Genomic DNA, 11,708 nt, shown 5'->3' with positions numbered 1-11,708 from the left:
CTAGGCTGGTACTATATGGTTAAAGAATATCTAAATATCTGAGTGCAGCTAATGTGCTGAATCTTTATATTTGTATTTGGAGCAGAATCTCCATTAATTTGTATTATTGCACATGTGGTGTTTTTCTGTCCAGGTTTTTGAGGACAGTTTTAGTTGTACCTATTAAATGTTAAGTTTTAGTCTACATTTTCAGATCATGACAGCTGATTGGATCAATCCAAAACGGCCAGCCCCTGCCCATACAAGGGAGCTGCGCCATCTTGTCGCTCTCTTGGGTTGCTGACTCTGGAAGAGGTAGGACCTTCGCAGCTTCCAAGACAAATTACTAGGCCCAAAGCCTTGTGGCTTAGGCCTGCGCTAGTGACGGATAGCTCTTACAATTCCCCGCTATCTCCGCAAGATCTCCGGACCTAATCCAACCCCTAAATCCGGCGGATCTATGCAAATACAATCCTCAAAATCTAAAGGGAGCTTTCCGGTCCTAAGCATCTGTCAATCACTGCTGTGCTGTTTGTAAAGACTCTGTTATTTGGACTGTTACCGTTACTGCATATACAGAAAATCTTGGGAAGGGTGGCGATAGGCCCAGCATCACTACAGAATTTTAACCATCACCCTGGCATCACGAGTGACAAGGGTTAACAGCGCCCATTATGTATAGAAGCGCAACACCCCTAGTGCCCTACAACCCCCAGGCGTACCACATTAATATATATGTATATATTTAATAATTATATATATCCTATAGTTATGTATAGTGCTTACCTTGTTCAGCGTCGCAGGACCTTCGGTCATGTGACCATGCTAGTAACCTCTATGGTATGTGGTAGGACCTAAGGAGGTCCTTGGGTCACGTGTTACCAAACAAATCTCTGTAATGGTGATTGACATCAGTATGGACCAATTAGCGTTAGTTCAGCCCGTGCCCATATAAGGGAGCTGCATCCAATTATCGCTCTCTTGGGTTGCTGCTCTTGTGGATGCCGGACTAACAGGACGGTGCTACGCAACTTTCAAAGACACGCTAGGCCTCAAAACCTGCAGGCCTCAGTGGAATCAAAACCGTGAGTTCAAATCTAAATCCCGCAAATGCTAGCGTGACTACTGGACCGCAATTAACTCCTAAATCCAGTGGAGCAACGCAACATACTAAAAAGACCCTTAATGCTAAAGTCCCAACCTTTGTCAATCTCCAAGAAAAGCTGTTGTTATGCTCAGAGACTGTTGTATTATTGAAGCTTGCAGAAAACCTTCAGTAAAAGTTAATACTGTTTCAGAAACTCTCCGGTTGTGGACAATCTATTCTTCTTATCTACCTCTCTAATGCTCTTGAGAAGGGTGGCGGTAGGAAAAGCGTAATTTAGGAACCCACACCCTGGCGTTACGAATAGCAAGGGTTAACAGGCACCCTTTAATTACCGCACAGCTACACTCCTCATACAATACACCTCCCAGGCTATCACCGGTGTCTCCAGCTGTTGGAAAACTCCCGGCATGCCTTGACAGTCAGTGGCTGTCCGGCAATACTGGGAGTAGTTGTTTTTCAACAGTTGGAGGCTCCGTTTTGGAAACACTGCCGTACAATGTTTTTTTTTATTGGTGGGGGGGGGATGGGGACTGTGTAGGGGTACTGTATGTGTATATGTAGTGTTTTACCCTTTACTATGTGTTAGTTTAGTGTGGTGTAGTGTTTTTAGGATACATTCACACGGGCGGAGGTTTACAATGAGTTTCTCGCTGGGAGTTTGAGCTGCGGCAGAAAATTTGCCGCATCTTAAACTTGCAGAAGAACTCGTTGTAAACCCGCCCATGGGAATGTCCCCCACACATGGGGGGGGGGGGCAAACCTCCAGCTGTTGCAAAACTACAACTCCCAGCATGCACTGACAGACCATACATGCTGGGAGTTGTATTTGTGCAAAAGCTGGAGGCACATTGGTTGTGAAATACAGAGTTTGTTACTTAACTCAGTGTTTCGCAACCAGTGTGCCTCCAGCTGTTGCAAAACTAGAACTCCCAGCACGTACAGTCTCTCAGTGCATGCTGGGAGTTGTATTTTTGCAACAGCTGGAGGCACACTGGTTGCAAAACACTGAGTTAGGTAACAAACTCGGTTTCACAACCAATGTGTCTCCAGCTGTTGCAAAACTGCAACAATCAGCATGCATTAACAGTCGAAGGGCATGCTGGAAGTTGTAGTTTTGCAACAGCCGGAGGCACACTGCTACAACTCCCAGCATGCCCTTTGGTAGTCTGTGCATGCTGGGAGTTGTAGTTGTGCAACAGCTGGCTGCACACTTTTTGATAGAAAAAAATGTGCCTCCAGCTGTTGCATAACTACAACCCCCAGCATGCACAGACTACCAAAGGGCATGTTGGGAGTTGTAGTTGGAACTCCAGCTGTTGCAAAACTACAACTCCCAGCATGCCCTTTGGCTGTGCATGCTGCGAGTTGTTGCTAAGCAACAGCAGGAGGTGAACAGGCCTCACCTCCTGCTGTATCCTGCCACCGGGACCACCGCCGCTGCTGCTGCCGATCCTACTGCTCCTGTCGCCGCCACCGATCCCGAGGGGACCCCCGCCAGACCAGGGCAAGGTAGGAGACCCCCGCTGGCACCGATCTCCGCCATCTTCGCCATACCGATCGCCACCTAGCAGGGTTGTGATTGGTCGATCGTTCCGACCACTCAATCACGTGATCGTGAGGCGGCAACCATGCCACCTCACTCCTGCTGGGTAAGGGTGAATGGGGCTGTCTTGGACAGCTCCATTCACCCATTTTTTCCGGGTCACCAGAAAAGCAGCAAATTGTTGGTCTGAATTTACCGACTATTTGGTCTCGGACCCCCCCCCAGGGGTTTGCACGGGGTGGCTGCTGATAGATATCAGCAGTCACCCCGGTCCAGTCCCCGCCCGGCGAGCGGCGGGGACCAGAATTCCCACGGGCGTATCCATATACCCTCAGTCCTAAAGGAGTTTAAAACGGGGGCGTATGGATACGCCCGGCCTCCTTAAGGGGTTAATTTTAGAAAAAAGGTACCTTACCAGCCACCCCTGTGCAAATCAGCTCAAATGTACATAGTGCACTCACTCCTGAGCCATGTTGTGCTCCCGCAGAGCATTTTACATCCACATATGGGGTATTTCCGTACTCAGGAGAAATTATGTTACAAATTTTGGGGGTCTTTTTTTTCCCTTTTACTATTTGTGAAAATAAAAAGTATGGGGCAACACCAGCACGCTACTGTAAAAAATTAATTTTATTTACAATAACATGCTGGAGTAGACCCCAACTTTACCTTTTCATAAAGAGCAAAAGGAGAAAAATCTCCCCAAAATTTGTTAGGCAATTTCTCCCGATTACGGAAATACCCCATATGTGGTCCTAAAATGTTGCCTTGAAATATGACAGGGCTCCGAAGTGAGAGAGCGCCATGCCTATCTGAGGCCTAAATTCAGGATTTGCATAGGGATGGACATAGGGGTATTCTACGCCAGTGATTTCCAAACAGGGTGCCTCCAGCTGTTGCAAAACTCCCAGCCTGCCAGGATAGTCAATGGCTGTCCGGCAATACTGGGAGTTGTTGTTTTGCAACACCTGGAGGCTCCGTTTTGGAGACAGTGCCGTACCTGATGTTTTTCATTTTTATTGGGGGGGGGGGACGGGGGACTGGGGGGGGGGGAGGGGGGACTGTGTAGGGGTATGTGTATATGTAGTGTTTTACTTTTTATTTTGTGTACTGTAGTGTTTTTAGGGCACATTCACATGGACAGGTTCACAGCGAGTGAAAATTTTTGGGAAAATTTGCTGCATCTCAAACTTGCAGCGTGAGACTCGCTGTAAACCCGCCCATGTGAATGTACCCTGTGCAAACCTGTTGCAAAACTACAACTCCCAGCATACCCTTTGGCTGTCCGTGCATGCTGGGAGTTGTAGTTTTGCAACATCTGGAGGGCCGCAGTTTGGGGACCACTGTGCAGTGGTCTTCAATCTGTGCTATTCCAGATGTTGCAAAACTACAACACCCAGCATGCCCAGACAGTCGTGGAATGCTGGGAGTTGTAGTTTTGTAACATCTGGCCCTTAAGATGTTGCTGAACTACAACTTCCAGCATGCCTGGGCAGTCTGGGCATGCTTGGAGTTGAAGTTTTGCAACATCTGGAGGGCTACAGTTTGGACACCACTACTTAGCGGTCTCCCAACTGTTCTGCTCCAGTTGTTGCAAAACTACAACTCCCAGCATGCCCTTCGGCTGTCTGGGCATGCTGGAGTTGTAGTTTTGCAACAACTGGAGGCACACTGGTTGGGAAACATTGTTTCCTAACTCAGTGTTACCCAACCCATGTGCCTCCAGCTGTTGCAAAACTTCAACTCCAAGCATGCCCAGACTGCCCAGGCATGCTGGTAGTTGTAGTTCGGCAACATCTGAAGGGCCAGATGTTACAGAACTACAAATCCCAGCATGCCTGGACTATCTGGGCATGCTGAGAGTTGTAGTTTTGCAACATCTGGAAGAGCACAGATTGGAGACCACTGCACAGTGGTCTCCAAACTGTGGCCCTCCAGATGTTGCAAAACTACAACGCCCAGCATGCCCAGACAGCCAAACTCCTAGAAGCAGCAGTGAATATTACTTTACGGTGATCTTCACTACTGCTTCCACTTGCCTGCCGTCGCTGTCTTCTAGACTTGCCTGCTGCCGCAGCCTCCACATGTGCCTGCCGCCGGTCCCCGATCCTTACTGCCGCGCCGTCCCGACGGTTCCTCTGCAGGTATATGCCGCTGCCCCCCACTGCTCCGGGATCCTCTTCCTCCGCTCTGCCTGAATTCTAAGGGTGGGCAGAGAAGGGGGTTCTGAACTTTAACACCCCCAGTCAGCAATCACTGTGATCACAGTGATCGCTGACCAGGACCATCCACAGATGGTCCTGGGGGGGGCTTGCAGAAGTTGTCCCCCACTGGTGACAGCAGGACTTCTGCCAGTTAATCCGTGCGATGCTGCGCATCACCGGGTTATCTGCATGACATATATAAATGTCATGATGCGCGAACTACCTGCACATCATGACATTTATATATGTCATTCTGCGGGAACGGGCTAATTAGACAAATTAGGCGGCCGCGAGGCCCCTTTTAGCGCGAGGCCTCAGGTGGCCGCCTAAATCGCCTAATTAGAGAGCCGTCCCGGGGGAAGTGCTTTTATGCTGTCTTGTGGCAGGACTCATGTCTCATCAGAATACACCTGTAATTTTTACATATTTTCCTGAGACATAACTGCATGCCAGGTTTTGCAGCAATCTGACATTTTGGTCCTTCTGGCTCTAGGTGAGGTGGGCGCTGGCCTAAAGTGTCCATCTGATAAGGGCTACACTCACTCTGCACCCCCATATCACCCTCCATCTGTCTACCCATCCATATTAGCCTGCATCTGTCTGCACCCCATATAATCCTCTGCCATCTATTTGTACCCTCATATCTCCCTCCCCTGTCTGAACATCCATATCACCCTCCATTTGTCTGCACCCCCATATCACCCCCCAGTCTGCACCCTCATATCACCTTCCCCTGTCTGCACCCTCGAATCACCCTATAATTGTCTGCACCCTCATATCACCCTCCCCTGTCTGCAGCCTCATATCACCTTCCCCTGTCTGCACCCTCATATCACCCCCCAGTCTGCACCCTCATATCACCTTCCCCTGTCTGCCCCCTCATATCACCCCCCAGTCTGCACCCTCATATCACCCTCCCCTGTCTGCACCCTCATGTCACCCTCCCCTGTCTGCACCCTCGAATCACCCTATAATTGTCTGCACCCTCATATCACCCTCCATTTGTCTGCACCCCCATATCACCCCCTGTCTGCACCCTCATATCACCTTCCCCTGTCTGCACCCTCGAATCACCCTATAATTGTCTGCACCCTCATATAACCCTCCATCTGTCTGCACCTCCAAATCACCCTCCATTTGTCTGAGCCCCCATATAACCTGTTAGTAAGGTTTGCTGTGTGTCAGTAAGATCCTTCACCTGTCAGTAAGCCCACCTGTGAGTCAGTGTGATCCTCTGCCTGTCAGTAAGGCCCTTTCTATGTCAGTAAGATCCTCTGCCTGTCAGTATGTCCCTCTCTGTGTCAGTAAAATCCTCCACCTGTCAGTAAGACTTTCTTTGTGTCAGTAAGATCCTCTCCCTGACAGAAGCCTTCTCTGTGTCAGTAAGATCCTTCACCTGTCAGTAAGACTTTCTCTATGTCAGTAAGATCCTTCACCTGTCAGTAAGACTTTCTCTGTGTCAGTAAGATCCTCCACCTGTCAGTAAGACTTTCTCTGTGTCAGTAACATCCTCTCCCTGTCAGAAAAGCCTTCTCTGTGTCAGTAAGATCCTCCGCTGACAGTAAGATTCTCCTGTGTAAACCACATAGTAAACCTTAGATTATGTTGGAGGAACACTTTCCAAACACTAACGCTTTCTCGGGGAAACATTGGTGAACCTGGGTGGTGGAGGACCTTAGAAAGGACCCATTTTTGCCCTCGCTATAATCTCTCTCTGGTTGGAATTCTGCATTCATTATATGAGACCTAGTGAAGATGATTGTTCAGCAAAGTCAATTGTAAATCTGTCTACATCTTATATAGAACATCTCATTCTCCCATAACTAAGACTGGACACCCACAAATTTCTATGATAAAAAATATTTATGGTGCTCGGCTTAAAAATAAAGGTCCCAGTGGTGGTGAAGCCGTATGATGTCCTATATACTGCTTTTTGGATTTAGCAAAACCTGTGCAGAGGAAAAGTTGACCAGTTGCCCATAGCAACCAATCAGATGGCTTCTTTTCCTTTTCATAGGCCATTTAAAAAAAAATGTAAGAAGCAATGTGATTGGTTGCTATGGGCAACTGGTCAACTTTTCCTCTGGACAGGTTTTGATAAATCTCCTCCTATGGACATAATCTAATGTATCTGAGTGATGACACTTATTGAATGTAGCAGAACATTACAGGCCATTACAAGGCTTTATTATTTCTGCCATTGGCAGCAAGTACATGGTCTGGTTTATTCCAGCCTCCTTATTCTAACCTTCCAGCAGAGTTTATGGGCACCACTGCCAACCTATACAACACATAAAAGTCACATCACCTGCCCCATCTACTAATAATAAAGCACTACAAGAAACAGCCATGAATATCTCCATTCTTCTGGACCCTAGGCTATCACCCATGATGCCTATATCACAATGTATATGGATCCACAGGTCCCTGGACCACTGGTAGCAGGTGCCACCTGATGTTTTGATGACATCACGTCACCTGGACAACGGCTGTTGTTGTTGTTTACCCACAACTGTCAGTTGGACCGAGCGGACGGACGTCTACAGGATCCCAAAGATGGCGGCTACTGGAAGAAGAGGAGATGTCGAGAAGGAGAGAGGAGAGAAGAGGGAAGAGGAGAGCGGAGGAAAGAGGAAGAGGGAAGAGGAAAGCGAGGAGGTGAAGGAGAGCGGAAAGAAGAGGAAGGAGGAAGAGGTGAGCGAGGAGGTGAAGAAGAGGAAGAGAGAAGAGGAAAGCGAGGAGGTGAAGGAGATCAGAGAGAAGAGGAAGGAGGAAGATGTGAGCGAGGAGGTGAAGAAGAGGAAGAGAGAAGAGGAAAGTGAGGAGGTGGAGAAGACAGGAGTGAAGAGGAAGGAGGAAGATGTGAGCGAGGAGGTGAAGAAGAGGAAGAGAGAAGAGGAAAGCGAGGAGGTGGAGAAGACAGGAGAGAAGAGGAAGGAGGAAGAGGTGAGCGAGGAGGTGAAGAAGAGGAAGAGAGAACAGGAAAGCGAGGATGTGGAGAAGAAAAGAGGAGAAGATGCCAGATTATTGGAGGATGAGGAGCCAAGACCAGGCACCAGCCAGGACCCCGGAACATCAAGCTCCTACCCCAAATTTAACATCTATCACCTCACTATCCATCAGGTATTGGGTAGGGGCAGCTTTGGAGTGGTAAGTTTATTTAATTTTTTATTTTTTGTTGTTAAATGGATAGTCAATGTGGTTTTTCCCATTGATATTCTGCAGCTAATTGTAAGTCTAGAAAATAACTAGCCCCATCTTCACTAATATATATCACATATCTGCAGCACTAGAGACCTCCAGTAATATTTATGTCCCTATTTATATCCCATTTCAGTAGATTTAGGCAGTGGTTATACACAGCTGTTTGATCCTACCCACCATGCTGCAGCTTAGTGTCAGAGTCTTGGCAATCTTCTTATAGCGTAGGCCATCTTAATGTAGAGCAACGATGTGGGGCCATGTTGAACTTCCAGTGACCAGTATTAGAGAGTGTGAGAGCGATTTAGGACATTGCTCCCCATTCACACCTGAGACATGTAACCAGGGCTGCCATCAGAAATTTTGGGGCGCCTTATGCAGCTTAATTCCAGGCCCCCCCCCCCCAGTGTCATGCCCGCGAGTCCGCCCCAGGGCCAACCCCCAACCCATTTTTTTTCCTAATGATATATTTCCAATTACTTTATAGAAGATTGTAGTGCAGTAATACACTGTGCTGCAAAGTAATTTTACTGCGCCACACTCTGCTGTAATCTAATATACCCTATTCTGAATACTGTGAAACTTTCTGTGTACTTTCTCCAGCACAATGCCCACCTCTATATAGTTGTAGACCCCCTCTCTGCCCCCACATATATATATATATATATATATATATATATATATATATGTATAGTTGTACACCTCCTCTGTGCCCCCATATATAGTTGTACACCCATCTTTGCCCCATATATAGTTATAGGCCAATTTTGTGCCCCATATATAGTTGTAGGCCCCTGTGCCCCATATATAATTGTAGGTCCAACGTGCCTCCAATATACATGATTGTAGACCCCCTTTGTGCCCCTGTGTGTAATGATGGCCCACCCTTTGAGCTCCGACAGTTATAGGCCCCACCTTTCAGCTCCCACAGTTAGTTATAGGCCCCCCCTTTCAGCCCCCACAGTTAGAGGTAGTCCCCCCTTTCAGCCCCCAATGTTAGTTATAGCCCCCCTTTCAGCCCCCACAGTTAAATATAGCCCCCCCTTTCAGCCCCCTCAATTAAATATAGCCCCCCCTTTCAGCCCCCACAGTTAAATATAGCCCCCCCTTTCAGCCCCCACAGTTAAATATAGCCCCCCTTTCAGCCCCCACAGTTAAATATAGACTCCCCCCCTTTCAGCCCCCACAGTTAAATATAGCCCCCCCTTTTAGCCCCCAGTTAAATATAGCCCCCCTTTTCAGCCCCCACAGTTAAATATAGGCCCCCCTTTCAGCCCCACAGTTAAATATAGGCCCCCCCTTTCATCCCCCAGTTAAATATAGCCCCCCCCTTTCAGCCCCACAGCCAAATATAGGCCCCCCTTTTCAGCCCCCAGTTATAGGCCCCCCTTTCAGCCCCCAGTTAAATATAGGCCCCCCTTTCAGCCCCCACAGTTAAATATAGGCCCCCCCTTTCAGCCCCCACAGTTAAATATAGGCCCCTTCTTTCAGCCCCCACAGTTAAATATAGGCCCCCCCTTTCAGCCCCGAGTTAAATATAGGCCCCCCCCTTCAGCCCCCACAGTTAAATATAGGCCCCCCCTTTCAGCCCCCTCAGTTAAATATAGCCCCCCCTTTCAGCCCCCTCAGTTAAATGTAGGTCCCCCCTTTCAGCGCCCTCAGTTAAATATAGACCCCCCTTTTAGCCCCCAGTTAAATATAGACCCCCTTTTCAGCCCCCACAGTTAAATATAGGCCCCCCTTTCAGCCCCACAGTTAAATATAGGCCCCCTTTCAGCCCCCAGTTAAATATAGGCCCCCCTTTCAGCCCCCACAGTTATATATAGGCCCCCCCTTTCAGCCCGCTCAGTTAAATATAGGCCCCCCTTTCAGCCCCCAGTTAAATATAGGCCCCCCTTTTTAGCCCCCACAGTTAAATATAGGCCCCCCCTTTCAGCCCCCTCAGTTAAATATAGGCCCCCCCTTTCAGTGCCCTCAGTTAAATATAAGCCCCCCCTTTCAGCCCTCACAGTTAAATATAGGCCCCCCTTTCAGCCCCCACAGTTGATATAGGCCCCCCTTTGTGCCCCAACAAGTAGTTATAGGCCCCATGTACCCCCACAGACATACTGCCTCCAGACATACACGGCATATGGCTGGAGGCAGTATGTCTGTGCTCTGACCACTGCTCCTCCGGTTCGGGGCCTACGGATCAGAGCAGTGGGCCCCCAGACTGGAGGAGTAGTGGTCGGAGCATTGAAGGCAGCCTGCTGTGGTTACCTTCCTGACCTGATGTCAGCCACGCGTCTTCCAGGCAGCTCCTCCGCTCCAGTTCTTCTTTGGGGCGCCGCTTTCCTCTGACTTCTGGGCTGGCTTGCCGCGTCATAGCGCACCGAACTTGCCTACGCGTGGCACGTTCGTTGCGCTAGTACCTCCCGACGGTCACTGCAGTTTTTTTTTTTTTTTAAAGTGGCAGCGGCCTACGAGGTATGTGCGGCAGGGCCGGGGCCCGGGAAAGAGGGTAACTGACTGACTGATTGTACATTGTACAGAGTACGGTCAGTCAGTCAGTGGAAAATGGCAGGCCCTCAGCGGTCAGTGAGTGACAGTCACTCACTGACTGACTAGGAGTAAAAAAAAAAAAAAAAAAATTTCGGCCCGGCCCCCCTCGGGACCTGGCCCCTTACGGGAGTACCGGCTGTACCCAGCTGTTGGCGGCCCTGCATCTAACACTAATGAGTCACAATTACTTATTGGGCCCAATTTGAACATTTCTACTTAGGGTTGTACTCACTTTTTTTTTTGCCAAGGTCAAGATATTAATGGCTTTATGATGAGTTATTTGGGTGGGGGTGGGGGTGGGGGACACACACAATATTAAACACTGTTACACTTTACATTATAGAAGAGTTTCATTTCTTCTGTGTTGTCACATGAAAAGATAAAATAAAATATGTTAAAACATGTGAAGGTTGTACTCACTTATGTCAGATACTGTAAATGTTATAACTGTAGTAATCTTTTTTTAAGCCATTTATCTATTTTTTGCACTGACACTTGACTGAACATATATGTATTTCTCATGTGTTGAACATACAATGTCACTATGATGAATTGTCTTTATACATTTATGATGAATATGCACGTTATACTTGTTATACTTGATATTACTTTATTTGGTAATTACGTGTCTGGGTAAATATAGACCCTTAGTGATGTGTGTGAACATGCTTGAAAAAAGCTTCAACAAGAAGCAGAAATGTGGCAGTGATTTAACTATTATATGGAGAGCTGCAATATTTTTTTTATATACTATATACCCATACATACAGACACTGTGATCTGTAGTTTTTGCCGGACCACTTGTGCATTGTATTGATTGTTTGATTACTTTTTATGTGTTGATGTGACAAAAATTGGCAATTTTTTTTTGCATTCACATCATTGACAATGCAATATCAGGAATGTGAACCAAAGTGAAATAATTGCAGATTTTTGGTCACATCATATCTGAGAAACAATGGAATAAAAGTGATGAAAAAGTCAAATATACGCAAAAGTTATGTTACAGTGGTACTACGTGGAAAACTTTTTTTTTTTTTAAAATAAACTAGTGCCAGAAAGTTAAACAGATTTGTAAATTACTTCTATTAAAAAATCTTAATCCTTCAGGTACTTTTTAGGGGCTGTATAC

The 11,708-nt window shown here is 47.4% G+C and overlaps 1 protein-coding gene across 1 annotated transcript in view; it reads left to right on the top strand.

The window, feature by feature from the left end:
* Positions 1–7,180: 7,180 nt before the first annotated feature.
* LOC130282808 (protein kinase C delta type-like) overlaps positions 7,181–11,708 on the top strand; it is a 67,677-nt gene continuing 63,149 nt past the window's right edge. Inside the window, exon 1 of the mRNA XM_056531593.1 lies at positions 7,181–7,708. Coding sequence (XP_056387568.1) covers positions 7,298–7,708 — 411 coding nt within the window. The 5' untranslated portion in view covers positions 7,181–7,297. The remainder of the gene's footprint in view (positions 7,709–11,708) is intronic.

This window comes from Hyla sarda, chromosome 7 (assembly GCF_029499605.1).
Source record: "Hyla sarda isolate aHylSar1 chromosome 7, aHylSar1.hap1, whole genome shotgun sequence".
NCBI lineage: Eukaryota > Metazoa > Chordata > Amphibia > Anura > Hylidae > Hyla > Hyla sarda.
This window is presented reverse-complemented; position numbering and strand designations above follow the sequence as displayed.